This window comes from Phoca vitulina, unplaced genomic scaffold (assembly GCF_004348235.1).
Source record: "Phoca vitulina isolate PV1807 unplaced genomic scaffold, GSC_HSeal_1.0 scaffold1, whole genome shotgun sequence".
Lineage (NCBI taxonomy): Eukaryota > Metazoa > Chordata > Mammalia > Carnivora > Phocidae > Phoca > Phoca vitulina.
In genome coordinates, this window is record NW_022589704.1 from 7486382 (window position 1) to 7512932 (window position 26551).

The window sequence follows — 26551 nt, forward strand, 5'->3', positions numbered from 1 at the left end:
TTCCATTTATAACCTATAGTTACCTATACTTCAGTAACAACCTCAATTCTTTGTACTAAACCACCATGAAAGTGAAAGAAAGTTGTACAGTTGCATCTGAAAATGAGGGAATTCTAATTTCTGGTCATGCTCTTATATTCCATTTCATATGTATTAAGATTCAATACCCTGTTTGCCCAAACACTTACTAGGTTGTTACCACATGTTATTCTTTTGAAGGATAAAATATCTGGAAATTTGCTGGGCAAACTACTACCTGTTTTCTTAATACAGCAGGCAGCCTCTAAGATAGCCCCCAACAAACCCTGCCTCCTGGCTATTGTGTAATCCCCTTGCCTAAAGTGTGGACTGCACTTACTGGCTAGCCCCCAACAAACAGAATACAGCAGAAGTGGTAAGATGTCAGTGCCAATTAAGTTAAAAACGACTGTGACTTCCATCTGGGATGCTCTCTCCGTGGCAATCCAACTGCCATGTCGTGAAGCAGCCCTGTGGAGAAGCTCACATGGCACAGAACTGGGGCTTGCCAACAGTCACATCAGTAAGCATGAAAGCGGATCCAACCCCAGTCAAGCCTTCAGATGACTACAGCCCTGGCTGACACCTTAACTGCAGCCTTGCAGCCTCATGAGAGACCCAGGTCAGAGCCAACCAACTAGGCTACTCCTTCTGACCCACAGAAACTGAGATAATGTTTGCTGTCAGGATACCTACATCAGGATACCTAAGTTTTGAGGTATTTTGTTACACAGCCATAGATAATAAAAACACTCATCTAAAAAAAAAAACAAAACACTCATTCATCCGGTTTATTCTTCATAAAAATCCTCAATATTTGAAGTTATCTTGGGGCGCCTGGATGACTCAGTTAAGTGTATGCCTTCGGCTCAGGTCATGATCCTAGGGTCCTGGGATCAAGCCCTGCCATCAGGCTCCCTGCTCCCCTGCTCAGCGGGGAGCCTGCTTCTTCTTCACTTGCTCCCCCCTTGCTTGTGCTCTCTCTCCCTGTCAAATAAACAAATAAAATCTTCAAAAAGAAAACATTTGGAGGCGCTGGGTGGCTCAGTTGGCTAAGTGTCTACCTTCAGCCCGGGTCATGATCCAGAATCCTGGGAGTAAGCCCCATGTGGGGCTCCCTACTCAAGAAGAGCCTGTTTCTTCCTCTCCCTCTGTCCCTCCCCCTGCTCTTTCATTCTCTCTCTCAAATAAATAAATAAATAATTTAAAAATATATATATATTTGAAGTTATTTTTCCTATTTTAATAAACTGAGAATACCGAGGCTCAAAAGGATAACAGAAGAGAATGTTCTCCAAAATCATAGTATTTAAATGGCATAGACAGGATTCAAATGTTAATCTTCTGACTCATTCAACAAATATTTATTGCACATTAAGTGCCAAGTTTTATGAATTCAAATACAGATATATTCCATGTCTGCCCTTGGGTTCAGAAGCCTTCCAGGTTCTCTTGCTCAGAGTAAGAAGGGCAACCCATTTTACAAAGTACCACATCTACTATATGACTTGATGAAAAATGTAGCTATACTCACAAAAAAGAAGCAAACTTAAGGAAATCCCTAATACAGAGGCACCTGGGTGGCTCAGTTGGTTAAGCATCCAAGCATCCAACTCTTGATTTTGGCTCAGGTCATGATCTCAGAGTCATGAGATCGAGCCCCGCATCAGGATTCATGCTCCGCAGGGAGTCTGTTTGAAATTCTCTCTCTCCCTCTCTCTCTCTCCCCCTCTCTCCCTCTGCCCCTCCCCACACCATGTTCTCTCTCTCTCTAAAATAAATAAATCTTAAAAAAAAAAAAATCCCTAATACATAGACAGATAAATAGAAACATATATAGATAAGTGATGGGAAATGGCTTTTAATCCACCAATCAATCACAAGCAGTATGTGCCAGGTACCATGCAATGATTTGGGAATACAGTAGTAATCTCATGATGGATGAACTAGACGAAACATTCACTTTCTTTCACCTACTTTTACACTAAGCCTTTGAAAAACTAATGAACATAGCAAAGCAAGCAGAAGAGCACAAATGGCAAAATGCTTAATTCATCAAAAACTGGTCACTATAATTTTTTCTAACAGATGATACACTGCAAAAAATTAAAATTATTAAAAATAAAAATACTAGTAATCCCTCAATCTTAGAAACAGAACTCTATCTGTAGTTAGCTTTTACTTAACTTTATTTTTTTAGAGTTGCAATTAGTATGCCTACTATTTTGTAGAGCAAATACTTCTCTGTGATTAATACCAGTATACCTTGCTGCTACAGTATCATCTACTAGATTATTCCCCACTGGACATTCACTTTATAACCAATTTTTGTGAACTACAGATAATGAGACAAGAATACCTGCTTTTCTGAACAATGTCTTCTGAAAAAAACTTCAAAAGACTGCAATTACTAGGTCAAAAGACAGACTTCGTCCACTGCCTTTTTCCCTCAAAAAAAAAGGGTCAAATCAACATACCATTTCACATTATTGACACTAAGTGCTGCTATCTTTTTAAAATTTTTACTACTTTAATAGTTGTAAAGTGCTACACTAATGTGGCTCAAATACGAATTTTTCATATCAAAGATTTTTCGTGTTGTTTAGTGACTTTATGTTCCTTTGTGTAAATTGTTTATATTTTTTTCTAAACTAACAGCTTCTTTGCCTTTGGACCTATCAGTCCTACATATATTTTTCATGTTAGTACCTAATAAGAAAAATATAAAAAACAGGATAGGGCAGGGGCACCTGGCTGGCTCAGTCAGAAGAGCATGTGACTCTTGATCTCGGGACTGTAGGTTCAAGCACCACACTGAATGCACTGAATGTAGAGATTACTTAAAAATAAAGTCTTAAAAAAAAAAAAAAGAAAAGAAAAGAAAGAACAGGGCAAAAATAGGGAAAATATAGGAAGAAATAAAATCTGACTTTTCTACTTATTTAAAACTATCTTGGAATTTTCAACCCATACCTCATAATGTTTGAATGACTATGCCATACCTTGTTCCAAAAACGATCTGAGACCGGTATTTTGAAGATAAAGAAGAGTACAGTACTAAACAAAGAATAAAAATCTTGGAGCCACTACACCTAATTTTAAATTTTGGCCCCAATTCGGATCTATACACCATGACTTTAAAAAAAAAAAAAAGACCCAATTCCCAATTTAAAAGTGTGTAATTGGAGGGGGAGATGAACCATGAGAGACGATGGACTCTGAAAAACAAACTGAGGGTTCTAGAGGGGAGGGGGTGGAAGGATGGGTTAGCCCAGTGATGGGTATTAAAGAGGGCACGTTCTGCATGGAGCACTGGGTGTTATAGGCAAACAATGAATCATGGGACACTACAGCAAAAACTAATGATGTAATGTATGGTGATTAACATAACATAAAAAAAATAATAAGTGTGTGTGTGTTGAGGTAAAGCTGCCTAAATTTACATGAACACCAGCCCATTTTTAGTTCAAAAATTCTGTCACAAAGGAGTTCAAATTTTGTTACTGAGTGCTTGTTTCCTCAACTGCAATATACTTTTTGATATGTCAAATATTATATAATTAATAACTGCAATAGAAAGATTAAGGTGATAACTTCTCCAGTAAACCAGGAAAAGCCAGAATAATATAATTCTAACATGCAAAACATCCCACATATAAGTGCAATGTACATGGAGTTCCACCTCAAGGGATCACTGTCATTTTCTTTCTTTTTTTTTTTTTTTAAGATCTTATTTATTTGAGAGAGAGAGAAAGAAAGAGAGTGCACAGAGGGAGAGTGAGAGGGAGAAGCAGACTCCCAGCTGAGCAGAGAGCCTGACGTGGGGCTCGATCCCAGGACCCTGAGACCACAGCCAGAACTGTAGGCAGACGCCCACCCGAATGAGCCACCCAGGTGCCCCCTCTCCGTCATTTTCATAAGAGAAGGGTGAAACGAATTCAAGAACTTTTAAGTGGACTTCATTCAACTCCTCCCCCCTCCCTTTATGAAAATTTATTCCTGAAGTATAACATTCTTGCCAAAAAGTATATAAATCACAAATGTACAATTCAAAAAGTATCCATAATGCAAAAATATCCACATAACCAAGATTTTAAAAAAGAAAGTATCTGGGGCGCCTGGGTGGCTCAGTTAGTTAAGCTTCCAACTCCTGATTTCAGCTCAGGTCTTAATCTCAGGGTCGTGAGTTCAAGCCCTGCACTGGGCTCCACACTGGGCATGGAGACTACTTAAAAAATAAAAAAATTAACAAAAAGAAAAAGAAAAAAGAAAATATCAGAAGCGCTCAAAAATCTTCATGTCCCTCCAGTCAACCCTTTCCAAAGCAAGCACTATTTCTGACTTTCATCTCTAAAGATTAGTTTTGCCTTCTTTTTTAACTTTTTTATGCAAATGGAATATTCATTTATGTCTGGCTTCTTTCACTAAACATTATGGGAGATTCATCCACAATGTTCTTTTGCACAGCTATACAGGATCTCATTGTTTGGATGGACCACAATATATTAATCTGCTGCTGATTTAGGTTGTTTCTAGTTTTCTGCTATACGAATTGTGCTGCTATGAGCATTCCTGGATATGAAATTTAGTATATGTTTGTATTTCTGTTGGTCTATGCCTAGAAGTGAATATGCCAGGAGTGAAATAAGGTATATTCAACTTTAGTAAGCACTATCAAATATTTTCCCAGAAAAACAGTATTAAGTTTACCATTTTTTACCTGTTTTACTCAAACCTCTAGCAAACATTAACATGAGTGCTTCCTATACAGACAAACACAATTAAAGATGAAGGATTAAAAATAAAGAGGAGACTTAGACATAGCATCCACCAACCAGGTCCATAGCCCAGACACACACATGTAAACAAATGCATCCATTTATCTCATCTAATCATCATTTTAACCACAAAAATTAAGTTAAACATTATCATCTCTATTGTTCCTATGAGGAAAGGGATACCTGTAGTGGCAATTTCCCAAGGTCACATAGCTGAGTAGTGACCAAATCAGAAAGAGAACTAAGTGTTCAAACTCCTAATCCTGGGTTTACTCACAAATTTAACCCACTGGAAGAAGGAAAAAAATTCTAGAAAAACTAATGGAGAAAGACGAAGCTCTGGGATCAAAGTCTAACAAACTCTAAAAGGGCAACAGACACACTATGCATGGTACAGCTTATAGACAAAGACTACCAACATCTCTATAAGGGGAAGATGGAACTAAATGTATTAATCTTCCAACAGAAATTATGTCAAGGGGCGCCAGGGTAGCTCAGTCATTTAAGTGTCTGCCTTCAGCTCAGGTCATGATCTCGGGGTCCTGGGATTGAGCCCCACATCAGAATCCTGCTCAGTGGAGAGTCTGCTTCTCCCTCTCCCTCTGCCCTTTCCCCCTGCTTGTGCGTTCTCATACATACATACATACATACATACATAAATGAAATTATGTCAAGATATACACCCCTGGAAAAAATGTTAAGACCAATTTCTTCACTATAAAAATTTTATCCTAGAAATCATTTTGAGGGGGAAAAAATGACTTCAAGCACCATCTAATAAAATATACATTTCCAATTATTACTAATATAACTAAAAATTACACCGCATGCAAGAACTGCTCTAAAACATCAAAATAAATCCTTTATCACCTAGGGGCGCCTGAGTGGCTCAGTCGTTAAGCGTCTGCCTTCGGCTCAGGTCATGGTCCCAGGGTCCTGGGATCGAGCCCCGCACTGGGCCCCCTGCTCCGCGAGAAGCCTGCTTCTCCCTCTCCCACTCCCTCTGCTTGTGTTCCTGCTCTCGCTCTCCCTGTCAAATAAATAAATAAAATCTTAAAAAAAAAAAAATCCTTTGGGCGCCTGGGTGGCTCAGTCGTTAAGCGGCTGCCTTCGGCTCAGGTCATGATCCTAGAGTCCTGGGATCGAGTCCCACGTCGGGCTCCCTGCTCAGCGGGAAGCCTGCTTCTCCCTCTCCCACTCCCCCTGCTTGTGTTCCTGCTCTCGCTGTCTCTGTCTTTGTCAAATAAATAAATAAAATCTTAAAAAAAAAAAAAATCCTTTATCACCTAAATGATTACAGTGTAGTTATAGTTGTATAGATTTGAGTGGGGAGTGAAAATGTCAAAGAGAATTAGATCTATACGATTTGTTTTAAAAAAAACATATATTTGTGTATTACTGATATAATTTAAAATAAAAGCTAAATATTAAAAGTCATTCCCAGGCAATTTAGAGGATGCTATCTAAAGTTCCTTTCATTTCTACAAACTCCAGAATTCCACAGTGGCCAGTGAGGGATACCCACAAGGCCCTTCTCAGCATTTCAAACCAAAGTCCTCCTCCTTCCATAATACCAGCAAATAAAGTTGAGTAACCAAATATTTTAGTTTACTTCTTCTTAAATTCTTAACAGAGTAACTTGTAAGCAAGACTGAAAGTAAATGTAATTGAATAATTTACAAATTTAATGCCTGACCCAAATATTCCTAACCTATAGTCCATAAATGAACTTGGGGGCTATGAATACTTGAACTAGAAGCACATATTATATTGGCATGTTTTCTTTTATCAGGGAAAAGGGTCTAAGGTTTTTCTAAGAGTCTTAAAGGTATCTATGACCTCCAAAAGATAAAGAAACACAAATTTAAAATATATTTTCTTCTATTCAATATAGCAAACATGACCATTTTATAATCAAACTATACTATCCATATAATACATGTTCTTATATCACCAGTAACTGGAAAAGTGTCAAAGGTGCTAAAATGCAAATGTACGACATAAACATTTTCCCAATGGCAGTAAATACTTGGTCATTTCTGACTTAATGTATTAAGTATGAATAGGATTCTTCTAAAAATTAAATTAAATTAAAATGTAATATTGGTTTTAGTCTGGTCTAATTGAGTAGACTTCCTAAGGAGAAAGAGCAGTAAAAGGGCACCTGTGTGCATGTTTGACTCACAGCCAAAAACGGTGTTTATGGAAAACTTCAGATGGAGCAAAGAGGCACTCAGCCAATAAAATCTACAGCTGTGAGACTTGGAACTTCCAAGTGCCCAAACTCCAAAAGCAAAAGTGGAATTATGGGACAGACTTTGAAGCTTGTTTATGTGCAAATTTTTCTAGTACGAAACTTTGTATTCCTCTATTCAGATATATAGTCTCTGATCAACACTAAAAATATTTTCTAACACCAGAGAAAATAATGAAAGGAAATCCCATCCAGGTGTTGGTATTTACTTTTTTTCCCTACAATCAATTGTAAATAAAACTAAGGATGGCTAGGAAGGAGAAGTTTAAATCTTATATCCAGAAATTTGTAACTTTTCTCCCATCCTAACTCCTAAGAGGTTACAAACTGCTCCACTCGTTAACATTGGTCCTGAAAACGCCAACAGTTCCTGGCTGGAAGAGACAGACTGAAGGGGCTGCAGCGTATCAAAATCTCCTTGAAAAAATACCTCTTGTGGTTTGAATACAGCCCATACCCTACAACCCTCATGTTCAGTCATCTGATGGTATACACCCAGCCGCTGCCTCAAATCTCTGGGGAAGAAGATGATCAGTAGATGGGCTTGAATGCAGAACTGGAAAGGGACTAGGCATCTTCTAAAGAAAGCAAAATATACCATGTAAGAAAGAACACAGGAGACGGGGCTGAAGTTTTAAAGCTAGGAGATTATTCATGTACATAGGTAGGACACTACACTCCAACTACAGCATTTGTTATTCTCAAGTACAAGTTGGTACAGTTATGGACTATATACCAGATTACTTTAGCCAGAAAGAAAAATCAAACACCTTTAGGGACAGAAATTTGAATTTAATAAAGAATAATGTATCTGGTCTTGGCATGTTGCTCAATCATAATTTTTAATAAAAAATAAATCAGAACAGTTACCTAGCATTTATGTTCATTCACAGAAGAAATATTTTAGAGCCATCTCCAACTGAAAGCAGTAACTCTGTTAGACAGAAGGGCCCGTGTGTTCTAGGGTGAAGTTTATATACCATCTATACCAATATCAGTTTCATCTCAACTAACCTGGTTGAGGTTTCAACCACAAATGAACTGAACTGCTCAGGCTATTAAAATGGGAGTACTATGCTCCTGAGTGGACACTCCAAAGCCGGTCTACAATGTCCATACAATTAGCAACTAGGAATCACTGTCTATAGACCATAGCAAGACTTTCAAATTGTAGAAATCGAGAAACCAGACCCTTCTTCACTTCAGACATTTCTTTCTTGACAATCATTTTGCCAAATCATTTTTGCCTTAATATATTCTGAAAGAGTGTATTATGGAAAGAGGCTTCTAAGTTTGGTAAAATCCTTCGCCATCTTGCTAATTATAATGTTGATGCAAGACACATGGCAAATACACTCCCATACTTTCTGAAAGGCAGTGTCACACTATATTTGCTCTGGCTTTTTCTCCCCCAATCCATCAACTGTCAATTGATATAAAGTATAATTCCCTACCAGTGTGTGTAGGGTGTAAGCATCACATCACAAGTCCCTACTTTATGCTTTTACCTTCTCTAGTTCTGAAGGTCAAAGTTTCCAATGCTGTGTCTGAACTTGTATTGAGATGTTTGGCATTAATAAAACAAAGAAGGAATTAATACTTTTTTTAATTTTGGGGGAGGGGAAGGAATCTACAAAGGCGGATTTCACCTTCTAAGTAGCATTATATTGGTCTACATTAATAATTTTCCCAGCAGGCCTTCTTCCATGATTTTACTTTGAACAATCACAGCCTTTGTTTCTCAGATCCCCTTACATGTGACATTTGATCAAAGTTTTAAAATCAGCAGCTAACGGAGGTGGAGAAAAGTACTGCTCAGTAAAGGCATTACACAAAGCCATCCCACAGCTCATTTCAAGGTTGCTATAAGCTGGATCACAGACGTTTTCTAGCTGAACACTACTTAGATGTTAAGTTAAATTTTCTGTACCCTGAACGCTACATCTTACTGCACATTACCATATGCTTCTCAGGAAACCATCCACTAGACATTACTAAAGCATGCCTTAAGAAAATTCTTCAGCTCCTTCACATAGATGTGTTTTTGAAAGATAAGTGCAAGGTACCAAACAATTAAGTTTATTCTTATTTAAGATCTCTGCACATAGCCTTTAAAAAAAAAAGCCTGCCTCCTTGCCCCTCCCCGCCAAAAATTCAGGTAACTAAATTACCTATATTACCAGCTCTAGAATTAGTGGTAGTCATCCTAGTGAGATGGAATATGAAAAGAAAACTAACAAAATCAATTAATTCATGCCTAGAAGTCCTTATCCAAGGAAATCTTCCCCAAAGAAATGGAGGGGAAAAAAAGGAATAGTAAAGGCAGTATCTCACACTTCAACATGCTATATAAGGAAAGACGGCTGAAAGGAAATCTTGCAGGGAATTTTATCCCTTTGAACTTTCAAATAAACTCTTAAGTAAGATTATGCAAACTTACTAAAGACCGGTCCTGATTAGAGGGAAAAAATGCACCCCTTCTCCAAGTCAGTTCTGGAGGCTTTCTCCAGAATTGTTAAGGTTTGTGTTGGGTAAAGAAAGACCTCCTAACAAACCAGCATTCTTTTCCACATGATCAGAGCTAATTGGCCCCCCTGCAGACTAAGTGACCAATCACATCAGCTTCAGCTGAAACTAGCCCCCACGACATTATAAACAGAGGAATGTGAACTGTAAACCCAGTCCAAGAAGAGAACCTACAAGCTAGACTTGTAGATTAAAGTTACCTTATCAAAAAGACAGACTCTGCAAGTTTCCTCAAGACCTACCTGTGCACACACAGGCTGACCCAGCAAAAGAACTGGTGAGTACATGAAATAATATTCATTCTTATTTCTTTCCTTAAGGGGAACAGAGAAAGAAATTGAGTGGCAAATAGGGACAGAGCTAGACATCGCCAACAGATTTTTAAAACAAAGATATTACCTTTACGGTCATACATTAAGATTCTTTATTCTTTTTCCTTAAATTCTGAAAATGGAATAACAGCCCGACTGAAAGCATTACTAGAAATTTTCCTGTTTTATTAAATGCATACTAATTCCACATTGTAATATAGAAATGAGTAGAAAGGCCCTAGAAAAAATTTAGTGGCTTTTTTTTTTTTTTACCCCCCTCCCTTGGCTTTTTTAAATATATACAGATATCTTTCTTTAGGAAGGGATAAAAAAAAAAAAAAAAAAAACAAAACCAGCATACAAAAACAAATGACCCCCCCAAAAAAATTTTTAAGCCACAAAAAAGATGAATACCTAATTTTAAATGTCTTTTTAAGCATAGAATTATTACTGAAATTAGTAGATGCTTCTACAAATAAATTAAAATATAAAAGAATCTCTGAGCTTATATAAGAGAGTTAGAACTCATACTGTTTGCCCCAATTATAGAAGGTAAGAGAAATGATTCTAAGACTATACAATCAGTTTTTAACACCAGTTGTAAACAAATACATAGTAATATTGTGATCATTTAACATTTGTATTTATAGCCTATTAACTGTTTAATATGAACTACACTACCACCTTACAACATAGCAATAGAAAAGACATAATTTTAAGTGCTACAAACCAAATGAGTAAAATGAATCCATAACTTTGACAGCCACTGAAGCAGCCAAACTATTATTTTTATAAAGTAGTGTTTTTTTCCACCAAAGTCTGTAAATGAGCAAATACTTTATAGCCCACACACAGAGATACAAACAAACCTTCCCAAGCTTCAATTCTATTTTCTGTTGGAATCAGTTAGTGAAAATCATATAAATACAAACCAAGACAAAATACATTCAACGGGTATTTGTACACCTGTAAAGATATGAAAATTACTTGGGAGAGAAAATCTACATGTATCAGGCAACAATAATATCAATCTTTAAATACCATACAAGCAGATGTAAAACCACATAAGAGAAAAAAGAAAAAAATCATCTAAAAAACCTCTGTCAGTTGAGGGAAACGGAAATAAATTTTAAAACTTGTAGAGTTTTAAGAGATCGTGTTATTTAATTCCCTTCTGTCTCTCTCTTTTTTTAATATAAGAAGCCTGGCCAAGGGGATTGGGTGGCTTGCCCAGCTGACACAGCTATGTAACCAACAGAGCGGGAGCATGGTTGGCTAGATTCCCCACCTTGTCTTCATTATACTAAACCATACTCCTTACATGAATCCAAAGATGGACTCATTCAGGGTAATCCATTAAGTGGAGATCGAAATCTTATTCTCTCAACTACTCCACCTCCCAACACAATCTGAACAAGATTGAGTAATGGCTTATATATAAAAAGGAAATTGCTTCACTGTTTTGATATTAGCCTTGACATTCCTGTTCACAGGTCTTTCCATGTATTTAGTTAACTGCAAGAGAAAAAGAATGAAATTGTTGAAGCCTACAGTGACTGTTACAATGTAGGTAACAAGTAACAATCCTTAAAAAGCCCAAATAATACTACTTTTGTTAGCTATAATATATACAGAAAGCTATCTCCCTGGGTAATGAGTTTTAGAACGTTATGAAGTAGGTTGAAAATCAAGAATCACGGAGTTTTTCCCCCAACAAAACTATTGTGAAACAATCAGCGATTAGTAGCATTCACCAGGACAGTGGTTCCCTAATTGCAATAAGCACGAGGGTACAAGGTAAATGATGGGCATTTTCACACAGGCAGGAAGCAACAAACAACAAGAGTGAAACTAATACAATGTTACATACCAATTTCACCTCAAAAAAAGAAAAAAGAAACCATAAAGGATAGTGCAGTGGTTCACAACCTTTCTGAAGGCAGCCTACTATCGTTCCTTATTACATCCTTCTTCCTCTTCAAGTGTCAAAATGCCTTTTCTTTTATAAAATTAGTATGATATATTCTAAAAATTATTTTCTCACCTGGCAAAATACAAATTTGGCAATGCTATGTAAGAAGTCGCCTCTCCACATTTTGTTTTAATTTGTACTGGTTTATAATATACAAAAGATTAGACTATGTAATAATTGTGGTTGTGCTGATCTTCAAATTTTATAAGATGTCTTCTTTAACTGAAAATATATTTCTTGCCTACAAATCGTAGGTCTAAACCTAAACATTCCTAAAGACCAAATATTCTGTAATGACTCTTAAACAATTAACTAGTCAAATGGAATGTAGTATTGTTCACAAAGGCTAACCAGGATCAGAATGTCTATTTTTGAAGCAATATAGCACTGACTCTGGACTTGGTACGGGACTCATTAACACTTACCACCTCTGGGATCCTAGGAAACTCACTATGCCTCAGTTTCTTTATCTCTAAAATGGGAATTATGATGGTACTTACTACTGTGAAAGTTAAGGAACATTATTAATAATAATAATAAAGCAACCAAGATTGAAAGGCTACTCTGCACCAGGCATTGCCTACTGGCTTCAAATGAGTTAACACAAGTGTTTGGTATAATTCCTGCCACATAATAAACAATATATACTGGCTAATATTATTAATCATTACTGTCATAAGAATCATGTATGGGGTACCTCTGAAACAAATAATGCAATATATGTTAAGAAAGAAAAAAAGAAGAAGAATGTAGCAGGAGGGGAAGAATGAAGGAGGGGAAATCGGAGGGGGAGAGGAACCATGAGAGACCATGGACTCTGAAAAACAAACTCAGGGAGGAAGGGACCTACGATTTGTAGGCAAGAAATATATTTTCAGTTAAAGAAGACATCTTATAAAATTTGAAGATCAGCACAACCAAACTGAGGGGAGGGGGGTGGGAGGATGGGTTAGCCTGGTGATGGGTATTGAGGAGGGCACGTTCTGCATGGAGCACTGGGTGTTATGCACAAACAATGAATCATGGAACACTATATCTAAAACTAATGATGTAATGTATGGGGATTAACATAACAATAAAAAATTTAAAAAAAAAAAAGAATCATGTATGGGGTTAACAATGATTTAAGACAGATACTTGAGATAGTTACGGGGACCAGAAGAATATCTACTAGAAGTGCTAAAATATGGCTGTCAAAGACTCTCTTAGGAATATAATGCCAATCATCTTGGGAAAGACTTTTTCACCAAACTTTCTAAATAGCTTCTTGTAGTAAGAAAATTAACCTGTAAAGTTAGCCAGATGTGGAGAATAATACAAATAATCTAAGGCCCCCATCTGCCTAGTGTATGTTTCTTTCATCTCTCTAATCCTTGGTGACATCTGAAAAACAGGATAATAATGTCTATCTTGCTGGGGGCCCCTGGGTAGCTCAGTCAGTTAAGTGACTCTTGATTTCAGCTCAGGTCATGATCTCAGGATCCTGAGATCCACCCCTGGTGTGCAGCTCTGTGACCAGCAGGGAGTGGGGGGATGGGGTCTGCTTGAGGATTCTTTCTCTCCATCTCCCCTTGCCCTTCCCCCCACCAAGTTCTCTTCCCCTCTCTCTCAAATAAATCTTAAAAAAAAAAGATCTGGCTGAGATACCAAAGAATTAGAGATCATGCAATACAGAAGGTCCCCAGCACAGTGCCTATGAGAATTTTATTACTCCTGTTGTTTACTTTCAAAACGACAGAGATAAGGTCTCCTAAAACACTTAAAGACTCTAGCAAAATGAGTCATTAAACAGCTGTGCTGAGAAAAAAAATACACTAAATGATAATGACCACTTGTTAGAATTATAAAGCATTAATGACCTAAGACTTTTTTTAAGTTTATAATATGAAACTAAACTGGTTATCCACTCTAAAAAATTTTAACCATTATCTCAGTGGATCCTGCTCCAACAGTAATTAAAATCTGAAGAAAATACAAGAGAATGTCTCCAATATCACCAATACATGTTAAATTAGCCTCAGGGAGGAAGGGAAAGTATACACTCGGCTGGCCAATGTCCAATGACAGTATCACAGGAAGGCAGTCTCCACAGCCCCAAAGTGTCTACAATGGGAAGGACCCAGCAAACCCAAGCAACAACCTAGCTCCAAATGCCTCTAGTCCCCTTCTTAAGTGCCACTGTCATTCAAAAGGTAGGAAGGGAATATGCAATACTCTCAAGAGCATCTACTTCTGAGGGAAGGAGCTAGGCAGAGTCAAATATAAACTCCTAGCACTGCACTGTGGCAAAAAGAAAGGGAAAGCAAAGCTGCACTTCCCATTCTGTTCCTGTGAGGCTCCACATAAAAGTCTTAAGACACTTTTGATATAAGCAAGAATCAACACATAGAAAGCATACCTTAGATTTCTTCTCACCACACAGAGAAAAGCATACCCACTGATTCATAGTTTAACTGTTTACAGATAAAAAAAACTATATGATCTTTTAAAAATTGCCATTTGGGGGGTGCCTGGGTGGCTCAGTCAGTGAAAGGGCTGCCTTTGGCTCAGGTCATGATCCCATGGTCCTGGAATCAAGCCGCACACGGTTGATTCCCTGCTCAGCAGGGAGCCTGCTTCTCCCTCTCCCTCTGCCCCTCCCCACCACTCATGTGCACGAACATGGACATGCTCTCCCTCTTGCTCTCTCCAATGAATAAATAAAATCTTTAAAAAATTTTTTACATTGCCATTTGCTGCCTTAATGGTTATTTTAGTTCATTAAATTTGAAGCTTTTTTATCTGGCTTACTTACTTTCAAAACTAGTATTATCGGGACAACTGGGTGGCTCAGTCAGTTAAGCGTCTGCCTTCAGCTCAGGTCATGATCCTAGGGTCCTGGGATTGAGCCCTGCATCAGGACTCCCTGCTCAGCGGGGAGTCTGCTTCTCCCTCCCTCCGTCTCTTCCCCGGCTTGTGCTCTCTCTCTCTCAAATAAATAAATAAAATCTTAAAAAAAAAAAAAACAGTATTATCTAGGAATCTCTACCTAGAATTTACTTTTTCCAGGAAAATAATTTTCTCCCCACCCCACAATCTAACCAGAATCTAGAATATTCAGAGGATGGCAATCCATTAGACAGGGAAGAAAGAATCCATGAAAATGGCCACAAAGTGACAAAAATAAAGCCTATTCATAAAACTTTCAATAGGTTAATTAAAAAGCATATATTAGAACTATGGATCTCTAAAAGCTTAACTCTGTCCTAGCGTGGAGTTTAGCTTCAAAACATTTGCAGACAGTTCAACACTACATTTCCTTTTTTTTTTTTTTTAAGATTATTTATTTATTTATTTGACAGAGAGAGAGAACACAAGCAGGCGGAGTAGCAGGCAGAGGGAGAAGCAGGCTCCCCACTGAGCAAGGAGCCCGATGGGGGGCTCAATCCCAGGACCCTGGGATCATGACCCGAGCCAAAGGCAGTTGCTTAACCAACTGAGCCACCCAGGCGCCCCTAACACTACATTTCCAAATGATTTCTAGTTACTTACATAGAGGAACACATATATTTAACTTATTTCTTTAAATTATGAATTATCCATAATTACTAATTATGAAAAGTTGTTATTTACACGTTCAGTCAAATCAATACTTTATGCCTGGACTTGTGCAAGAAAGAGACAGGGGTGTCAAAGAGACATGAACCATAACCCCAAACTTCAGGGATTTTGAAATATACTTGGAAATATTAAAATGCCAAAAAGTATTTTAACAGTCATTCCAGGAAACAATAAGAGATATCCTAAGGCAAGCCATGTTTGGTAGCAAATGAATGGCTTAGTCAATAAATGCCCCCTTGCGTGAAGAGAAAAGAGAGCTGTCAGACCAGGAAAGCCTGCCTAGTAGCCAGGGAAGCATTCCAAAAAAAGGAGAAAGTGAATGAGGTCTCAGAATTTATTAATATTAACTGTAAAACAGTTAAGAGCTTATTAATTTATTCTTGGTTTCAGAAAATTACAGCCTGAGATGGATGGCAGTAATTGCAAAGTTATTGCTCCTCTCCTCACTCAGAGATACCGGAGGATGGTCACCAAGGATGGCCACAGCACACTTCAAATGGATGGTGCTCAAAGAGGTCTTGCATATCTGCGAGACGCTTGGGGAATCCTAATGGACATGCGCTGGCGCTGGATGATGTTGGTCTTTTCTGCTTCTTTTGTTGTCCACTGGCTTGTCTTTGCAGTGCTCTGGTATGTTCTAGCTGAGATGAATGGTGATCTGGAACTAGATCATGATGCCCCACCTGAAAACCACACTATCTGTGTGAAGTACATCACCAGTTTCACAGCTGCATTCTCCTTCTCCCTGGAGACACAACTCACAATTGGTTATGGTACCATGTTCCCCAGTGGTGACTGTCCAAGTGCAATCGCCTTACTTGCCATACAAATGCTCCTAGGCCTCATGCTAGAGGCTTTTATCACAGGTAATTGTTTTTGTTCTTAAAAAAATTGCAAGTGGTTTGGAGAGGGGATAATCAGTTATAAGCAACTGTGTTGTAGAATAATTTAATTTGCATTATTAGCAGGTAATATCGAAGATTGAAAAAAAAAAGTCTATGGCCAAATGAGAGGTGAATTATAAGAAACCTGACTTACACTTAAATTCTACCTGTTGGAACTCCTTAAGAAAAAAGGGACCATTATGACACTAACTTGCAGTAACATCTTACACCAAAAAAATATTAACAAAAGGTCTAAAAGGCATTTTTCAGAGAAGCTAAATACTTTGTCAAATAAGTGGATAAATACGTTAAATGCATATTTTGACAATCATTTTACCTAACAGAGGAATTTGATTTTTTTTTCTCTTTACTGGGTTAGAATTTCCTCCTCTGAGTTTATCTGTTCAACATTTACTCATCATCAGTGAGCCTAGAGCACAATAGTCAGCATTATATTTAGAGATCAAGTAAGTATACACATCCTTACTGGAAATGTGGCCACAAAGATTATGAAATTTTATTTATAAACCTGATAACACGTAAGACTTTCCTCTAAGTAAGGAGGGCTAGTGTCACTTTTATAAGTGATATATATACAGTTTAAAAATAAAAAAACAAATCGATAAGAAAACCTGGCTTTAACACACTACGCAATAATAATCTGAAAAGGTAAGTAAAGGGCCAAATGAAGGGTGATCTGGAATGAAGTCCAGTGTGCTGCCAACTGGCTCTATAATCTGTAACAAATCACTTAACTTCCCTGCAGGAGTTCTTAAACTGGGTCAGTCATTAGATAAAATTTAGGGGATCCATGAACTTAGGAAAAACTTGCATCTTTCTTCACTTGCCCCTAACTGAAAATTGCCATTTCCTTACACTATAAACACAGACAACAAAAAACAGCAATACTGGTTTTTATTGGTATCAGCAATACTGGTAACTTTGATACAAACAGAAATCAGGTATTTTCCTATCACACTACAGTACTTCAAAAGTACACTATTAAACCCGCCACTGTATTTTGTTTAATGCATTAAAAAAGCACACATGGTACTATAATTTTTTAAATGTTCAACTCAATTTCAGTATATTTGGATTCCTTCATTATGTATTTTATTTTTATGCATTTAAAGCATAATTCTGGTAAGAGGTCCACAGATCTCTCCAGCCTGCCAACAAGATCTGTGGCACAAAAGTAGTTAAGAAATCCTGACCTACAGCTTAGGGGCACACAGAAGATGCACTTTGAAAGGTACACTGAAATCACCTTAGAGCCAGAGCCTTCTAAAATAAAAAGGGGAGGAGGGGCTATATAAGTTTCAAAGTTAAAAAATTGCTCAATGTATTACCCTCCCTACCCCAAATCATTCTACTCTGAATCTAATTTCTACTTCAATTTGAAATAATCTCATTACAAATGAATTTCATTTATTTTGTTATTTTTTTTAAGTGGGGGCAGAAATGTAATAAATGACCATTCTTTGATTTTTGTTGAGAAATGAGAATACAAAGTTACATTTCTATGTAACAAAATGAATTCTGCTTAACCCTTCTGAAATCATAGTTTTAAAATAATGGTGTATGTACATTTTGAAAAATTCTTCAGGCAAATGAGACTACCCAAATTAATGTGTTCATCAATTCTTGACTCACTTGGAAGGCATGGCATGAAGAAATGTATAACTATTTGATACACCCTTCTCATTCAGAAAAGGTATTCATATTTCAAGTGTTCGTTCTAAAAAAAATTCAATGATTTCTAATTTAGGTGCCTTTGTGGCGAAGATTGCCCGGCCAAAAAATCGAGCTTTCTCAATTCGCTTTACAGACTTAGCAGTAGTAGCTCACATAGATGGCAAACCTAATCTAATTTTCCAAGTAGCCAACACTCGACCTAGCCCTCTTACCAGTGTCCGGGTCTCAGCTGTACTCTATCAAGAAAGGGAAAATGGTGAACTCAACCAGACCAGTGTGGACTTCCACCTTGATGGCATCAGTTCCGAGGAATGTCCGTTCTTTATCTTTCCGCTAACCTACTATCACTCCATTATACCATCAAGTCCTCTGGCTACTCTGCTCCGGCATGAAAGTCCTCCCCACTTCGAATTAGTTGTGTTCCTCTCAGCAATGCAGGAAGGCACTGGAGAAATATGCCAAAGGAGGACGTCCTACCTACCCTCCGAGATCATGTTACATCACTGTTTTGCATCTCTGTTGACCCGGGGTTCCAAAGGTGAATATCAAATCAAGATGGAGAATTTTGACAAGACTGTTCCTGAACTTCCAACTCCTCTAGTCTCCAAGAGCCCAAACAGGACTGACCTGGACATCCGTATCAATGGACAAAGCATGGACAATTTTCAGATCTCGGAAACAGGACTGACAGAATAAGACGTCTCTCCATTACACCCTATTTTTTAATGTATTAAATATACCCAGCCAGTTATGCAGCTACTTTTCCTTCATATCTCATGTTTTCTCTTTTTTTAAATGCTGATTACATCTCTCTGATTACATCATGGTAATCAAGCCTATGCCCATAAAAATGGCTGAGCTAACAATCACATTCTGGAAATATAACATTCTACCTTACAAGTTTGTATCTGTGGTTAACTGCTGAAATCAATGCATCTCAACATGACAGATATTTATTACAGAAATGTTGGTGGATTTATAATAAGGTGGTATGATACCACTAATGAAGGTAAAACAGGACAATTAAGTTTAACACAGCCAAACTCTAAAATCAATCACAAATCTCTCATTTCATCTGCAAGCTGAAGTGACAATCTAGTCTTAAACCTAGCTCCCTGGGTAGAATGATGATTTCACAATATTTAATGAACATCCTTTTAAAACTGTTATTTTTTCAAGACAACAAAGATCATTCCTCTGGTTCTTCATACTGCAAAACTGGAGTAAGTATTACCCCCTTAATTTTTAACATCTAAGAACAAAAATTCACACACACACAAAAACAGCAAAGTATAGATTTATACACAGCTCTAAAAGCATCTGAGCATGATATCCAAACACATGCACATGTTCACGTATTTGATCAGATCAAGTAAGAGATCCAGCCTGAATTAAACCTATGAGGTGGTATTTTTGTAAGGAGATGCAAAATTCTATCTACTAAAAGCTACCTTGTATAATAATCAAATAGTGATTTAAAAATTATAATCAACGACTCATCTGAATGGCTTCTGACCTAAGTAAAAACATTCTCTTCTTACCTATGATCTATTCAATGATATAAAAAAACATGACACCCTAAGTAACACATAAATGCAAATATATTTAAGTTTTTGTAGATATAAAGGTTTAGTTACATATCATTCAAATAGGAAAAACATCTCCAATAGATAAAGCAAAAAAATTAGGCAACAAAGTATTTTCAAACCCAAATTCCTGTTTCCAACTTCAAATAGTTTTTTCTATAAACACAAAATGAGTGTTTATTCACCAGTAGGAGGTTGGACTAGATAAACTCTATTATTTCTTACCAAGTCTAATACTCCATGAAAATTATGCTCTCTCTGCTTCAATTTTTATTCTACATATACTTAGATGAACCCTTACCCTTACCTCCAGTTTAACTTAAAACCATTCTCTGCATACTTTTCATTTTGACTTAAAAAAAAAAAAAAAACTGTCCTCAAAGTAAACAAAAACCAAAAAAGACACCCTATCAGAATTCAAGTAGATTCATGGCTTCTCTTCTTTTCTGAAATTCCCCTTATTCAGGTTTAATAAGAAAAGTGAAAGATTAACCCTCCCCCACTGGTAATGATCCAGCCAGGAATCATCCCATGAAATAAACACGAGCCTAGTATAGGCAATCAGTCCTGAAGAGTAGGACAGAGCAGTAAGTCACATTTTCTACTCTTTGACCAAAAGGAAAAGCAAATAAAGAACTCTGGAGTGGTCTAAGAGCGATACATCAAAAAAATATCAAGGACACAGAAACTTAATTATTTTAAACTTTTGCTATTTGGAAACTTTAGGCATTCTTAAATGCTAGTCAGACCAACAGACTTTTTTTCCAACCCAGGACTGTCGTAATACCTACAGACAGCAAGAATTCTTATTTCTATAATAAAGTAATCAGATTCACCTAACTTGTGAAAATAAAGTAGTATCAAAAATTTATATGGTATGTTTTTTCCTAAGAGCTCTACATCATTTACACAGATCACAATTCCACCAGTTAAGTGAAGCTGCTCAAAGTAACACAAGGAAGTGAGCAAGACCTGGGATGAGTCTCCCTGCAGACACAGCATGTTCTCCATTCAAGTCACAGAACTCTCAAAAAGTACACTATGTATATATAAGCTCTGCATCTGAAAATTAGATGTGACTTCCAGAACTACACACACCCCAAAACAACTCTGTTGGTAAACTAATGCTACTTAATAAATGTTTCACAAGTAGACAACTAAGAAATGCAATCAAAACCTTCTGTCTAGGTGGTTGAAAGCTTCTGAAAGCACTGTTCATGATTCTTCCACTTACCTCAGAGAATCACAGTTTCTACATTAAGGATTAAGTTTTCTGCCAAGATATCATTATCCTTTCAGGAGAAGGAAGTACAAATTGAAAGAGGGGGAAAGTCCTGGGAGGTGGGAACAGCGGCTCTAATTCCTGGCTGCATAGCTCACTAACCTGGGGTACCTGGGAGCCCAGTGATGCTATCTTGGATACATGACTAGGAAGACCACATTGGAATTAACTTTAGAAGTGCTTTAGAAAACCAATACAGACAGCATAACAATCCCAACAAACTAGACAAGTAGTTACTAAAAATCATAAGGTCTAGTTTTATATATGTGTAAGCCCATAATACTTACTCCTGGCAGCAGCCTTATAAGCAAAAGCTGCTATGTCTACTTTAAAGTATTTCACACCAAAATGCACTAATTGGTATCACATTGGGCTGAACCTCTGGTATCAACTGGATCAATTTTTATTTCTTAATGATCTTCCAATTTCATCCTCACAGAATCATACTACAAGATCATCACTGGACCTGATCTCCCCCTCTCCAGCAACCAATTCCTACTGAATAGCAATTATAATTCCAATGTTACAGGCCTTTTCCACCTCCACACTCTCCCTTATTGTGTTCACAGGAAATATGCAGGATCCCTGCCCAGATGTCTGTAAACACACCCATTTCTCTCCATATAAGAAGCAAATATATGATATGAACCAACTCTAATTTTAAAACCAACAAGTCATTCTGGGACCTTTAATACTCAAATTATTTGGTATCATAGAACATCTCACAACTGACCAATAATATATCACTCTGTCCCAACAAATTACTTTAGTACTGCCATTCTTGAAGAGTGCAAGATACAATTATGAGATTTCTTTAATCTATAATATTTTCAACGGAAGTGGATTACTTATAAAAAGAAAAGCTCAGAATTATAAGCAGTTAATACAACCTGAAGTAAGCATCCTGTCAAAAAACATTCAGTAAAATCCACTATGATTTGTATATATGTGAAACTTGCCCTGATATTTTAGTAAGAAAAACTCTTTATATTCTTTACCACTTCACATAAACTTAGCTTTATGGAACTCATCTTTTCGAAGATGTATGTATAAGGGCAAAGAAAAAAACCTGTTTTTTAATAGAGAGTGGGGAAATTACCCAGACTGAATTAATATAGTTAAAATAATGATGAAAAAGGAACTTCACACTCTATCCAAACCACCAAAGTATGACTATGTGTCGAACAGTTCAAATCAAGCTACTGTCTTTATAGGGAAAACACTGCTTTCCCAGGTAACCCAAGTCATTTTCAGACAACTCTACCAGACCTTTTTAAGATTGTGTCAAGTTCTGGAAGTCACATCTAATTTTCTGCCTCCTTAAACCTGCCCTTTAGATTCACACAGATCAAGTTTAATTCCTCTTTTATGATTGTTAGGCAAATATTTGCAGAGAGTAACCCTAAAAACCCTCCTCCACACCCTGTCCTGCCCACAGTCTTGTCTGCTGTGTAAACAGCCCCATTTCCTTCATGCATCCCCCATCACAGGGGGTCAAATGCCCCAAACATCCTACTCCAACATATGGATCCCTTCCAGGTGTGGCCCCAGTACTGCACGCAATACTTAAGCTGTCCTGTGTCAACATAAAAAGACAGCGGGTGTCCCTAGCGCTTGCCTCATGAGGACACTTCAGTTCTAGTAAATGCTGCGCTCGGCACCGTCCTGCTGCTGGTTTAACATTGAGCCCACAGTTAGCTGAGAAGGCTGTGCTTTTCCCCAGCAGGATGCTATGACACCATTACTACATATCTTCAATTCTAGAGTTTATGAGAGACTTCCTTGGCATTTTCTGCTGTTAAACCTCCATTTGATTAGATCTGATCTCTTATTCCATCTTAATTCTGATGTCAAGTCCCAGTTGTTCCACTCTACAGCTATCCCTCTAAATACTGAACGATTTGAAAATCTGATCACACACCAACACTGTCACCTAAAGAAAAGGAGTATTTATATAGCACCTCGCACAAGGCCTATCACAGGAGTAGGAATTCAATAACTGTTGAACAAATAAATGAGTCCATATACTCTTATTTTTTTACTTTTTTTTTTTTTTTTTAAAGATTTTATTTATTTATTTGAGAGAGAGAATGAGATAGAGAGAGCATGAGAGGGGGGAGGGTCAGAGGGAGAAGCAGACTCCCCGCTGAGCAGGGAGCCCGATGTGGGACTCGATCCCAGGACTCCAGGATCATGACCTGAGCCGAAGGCAGTTGCTTAACCAACTGAGCCACCCAGGCGCCCCATATACTCTTATTTAATCCTAAAAATTCTGTAGGGCATTCTTACCTCCATTTATTATAAGACTACTGAATATCTGAGAACTTAGATTACTGGTTATCTTCTGACTTGAAAACCTATACTCTTTAAAACTACCCCTCATTATCTCTCCATATTCACTGGAAAAAGTACTGAATCAGACAAGGATGGGAGAAGTCCTAAAAAATATCCCAAGATAGTATTTATCCAATAGTCTATAATACAAGTAAAGCCACGCAACTAACAATAAGTTATCTACCCAGTCTTCCAAATTTCTTTGTGCTACACTCATTTAACTTTTCATTATTATGAATACAACTGATCATTCCCGATGCCATGTTAATAAATGAGAAATTTAAATTACTGATATGCTAAAATGAATTTGATATGAAAACAGTGATGCAAAGTTGACTGTTAAAACTACTAGTGTTAAAAAGAAATCTGCAGGGGCGCCTGGGTGGCTCAGTTGTTGGGCGTCTGCCTTCAGCTCAGGTCATGGTCCCAGGGTCCTGGGATCGAGCCCCGCATCAGACTCCCCGCTCAGCGGGAAGCCTGCTTCTCCCTCTCCCACTCCCCCTGCTTGTGTTCCCTCTCTCGCTGTGTCTCTGTCAAATAAATAAATCTTTAAAAAAAAAAAAGACAGAAATCTGCAAATCAGGGCGCCTGGGTGGCTCAGTTGGTTAAGTGACTGCCTTTGGCTCAGGTCATGATCCTGGAGTCCCTGAATCAAGTCCCACATCGGGCTCCCTGCTCGGCAGGGAGTCTGCTTCTCCCTCTGACCCTCCCCCCTCTCATGTGCTTTCTCTCTCTCTCTCTTAAATAAATAAAATCTTAAAAAAAAAAAAAAAGAATCAGCAAATCAGTCTGTGAGTGATATTTACATACTTAACATATTTTTGAGAAATGTTTACTCTTGTCAGATGTAATCATGCTCTAGAGAACTTTTCTGGTACTTCTGGGAATTTGGAACTTGCATGGTGATTTTAATAACTCCAACATTATTGTGAATCAGCATTTCTTTTTCCTCTCATGCATTAATACCTACTGGCAGTTTGGAAGGTAGTACCTTTAATCAGTCAGAAAGCCCATCTTAACATTTATATTCTTTAATATAAACTGATTAATTCACCACAAACACTGAAATCTTGTTCTCTTACTACATAACTTTTAAGTCAGTAACTACCTTAACTATGATTTATTTTGACTGCTATCTCATCTCGAAACAAGGAAAAAACAAAACAAAAAACAAAGATCATACATCAAAAAAAACAGATGAATAAAGAACTTAAGTAACTGGGATGCCTAGGTGGCTAGTCGGTTGAGCCTCCGCGTTCGGCTCAGGTCATGATCCCAGGGTCTTGGAATTGAGTCCCACATTGGGCTCCTTGCTCAGCAGGGAACCTGCTTCTCCCTCTGCCTGCCGCTCCCCCTACTTGTGCTCACTCTCTCTCTCTCTTTCTCTCGCTCTCTGACAAATAAATAAATAAAATCTTAAAAAGAAAAAAAACTAAAGTAAGAACATTCAATGCTCTCTGATATGAAAACAAGCATTAGCATTTTCCCTATTTCTTCTCCCCTTGTGAGATGTATCTACATTGGGAAAAGGGAGTTAACAGACTGAAATTTCAGTTCACAAGATAGCCTTAATAAAGAATATATGCCTTGCAAAGAACACACAAACCTAAAAAGTTAAACAAAGGAAATCCTAATGGTTATGTCCATCACCCCTGGTTTTATACAAAAGAGCCCTCAAATAACCATGGAATTATAAATGCAAGCAATGTTACGACCCCATCTACTGGAGAAGGTGCAGGTAACTGAGTCAACTTTTAATAAATGTATCCTTGAGCCTTGTTACGAACTATTATCATGGAAATCCAGATAAAAATACTTCAAAACAGTAAGCAAGCCTTACCTACATCTTTTCGTCCTGGTTTTTCAAAACGTCTGTCACCTCTAGAAAAGATAAAATAAGTTTTCAAACTTATTTCAAAAGACTTGAGAGTAACAGACTTCCCATCCGTGACACCCACTGCCCTTTGTCTAATAGCACTGCTTTCTTTTTCAAATTATAAAACAAATGCATGGTTATTGCCTAACATTTGGAAAATACAGAAAAGCACAAAGATGAAAACAGAAATATCCACTATCTCACTTACCAAAAGCTAGCTTCTATTGACCCAGAACTGTTCTTTTTGTTTTATAAATTATAGATTTTTTAATTAGATACATGATTTTAGATACACGCTATACGTAGTTTTATATACTGCTTTTAAAATGCATTTTCCCACATCATTAAATATTTTCAAAATCATCCTAACTCTAATGGTTATATAATATTCTATTGTGTGGATATACCATTCTATAAGAAACCACACTGATATTAAGCTGTTTGGCTTGTTTCTAAGTACATTATAACCATCATTACAGTGGCCATCTCCGTACAACACAACTTTGTGCAACTGACCTCCCTCATCAACAGACGTCACATAAAGTCACAAAGAACAGAGAAGATGCTCTAATAGCAACAAACAATAAAATGTCAATTGTCAATGCCTCCCACTGAATGCTAATCAAATAGCAAATCTGATTAACTATGAAATATTCATGCTGGCACTAACATTTGAAACTATCTATCTAGAATGCTGCTTCTTTTAAATAAGGATCATTTAAAAATTTCTTAAAGCTTGATACTCAATTAGCAGCATTTTTTTAAATGAAATTGTGTAACTATGCACAGAAGTATCTCCTCTGTAAAAAGCAGAAAAACATGTTTTTTACACCAAGAAACCTTTAAAACAAGATCTGGATCTTTTAGTTACCTTTCCTCCCAGCTCTGTGACCTATGCATTTCCCTGCCACCTCCTCGACCAAACACACCCTCTACTTCATCAAAGCTTCTTTGGTAGAAACCACATTCACCTCTGCCTCTGCCTGAAAATAAGAAAACAGAAAAAATGATACTCAGATGTCAACTTTGGCACATATTCAACACCAAAGATTAATCTTTGAAGTTCTGTCGCTACACAAAGAGAAGGTCTACATTTAAACATTTAGCAAGGCCTGATGGATCTTTACCTGAGAAACCAATAATGGCACTGAAGAGGCTAGACCACAGGAGGGTGAAAGAAACAAGTTAGAAACAGATGTGAGAGTCCCAGTCCCAATCCTGAACAAAAAACAGTATCAACATTCAGTTCTTTAAAAGTTCAACAGTGAAATTCTAAGAAGATCAATAAACTATTACTACAAATTGGACCTTTTATTGGATTATTTTCAACAAAAATGAGAGATTTGGAGAGCTTGGGAAGAGAGCACATAAAGTATAAAAGCCAAGCATAAATGTTAAAATAATTTATCTAACTCCAAAGAAAAGATAATTTAAT

General features: G+C 37.3%; 2 protein-coding genes across 7 annotated transcripts in view; one reads left to right on the forward strand and one right to left on the reverse strand.

The window, feature by feature from the left end:
- GIGYF2 (GRB10 interacting GYF protein 2) overlaps positions 1-26551 on the reverse strand; it is a 146385-nt gene that overhangs the window by 61553 nt on the left and 58281 nt on the right. For 5 of the 6 annotated variants that reach the window (XM_032398311.1, XM_032398231.1, XM_032397992.1 and 2 more), the window contains 2 exons: positions 25988-26099; positions 25081-25121 (listed from right to left, as the gene is read on the reverse strand). The exons of the other annotated variant lie outside the window; for it this stretch is intronic. In XM_032398311.1, the coding sequence (XP_032254202.1) occupies positions 25081-25121; positions 25988-26099 (153 nt within the window). The remainder of the gene's footprint in view (positions 1-25080; positions 25122-25987; positions 26100-26551) is intronic. 6 annotated transcript variants of the gene reach the window in all.
- On the forward strand, positions 6023-22939 carry KCNJ13 (potassium inwardly rectifying channel subfamily J member 13). Its single transcript, XM_032398515.1, has 3 exons — positions 6023-9853; positions 15850-16325; positions 18112-22939. The coding sequence occupies exons 2-3, from the start codon at positions 15866-15868 to the stop codon at positions 18732-18734; spliced, it is 1083 nt and encodes a 360-aa protein (XP_032254406.1). The 5' UTR covers positions 6023-9853; positions 15850-15865; the 3' UTR covers positions 18735-22939.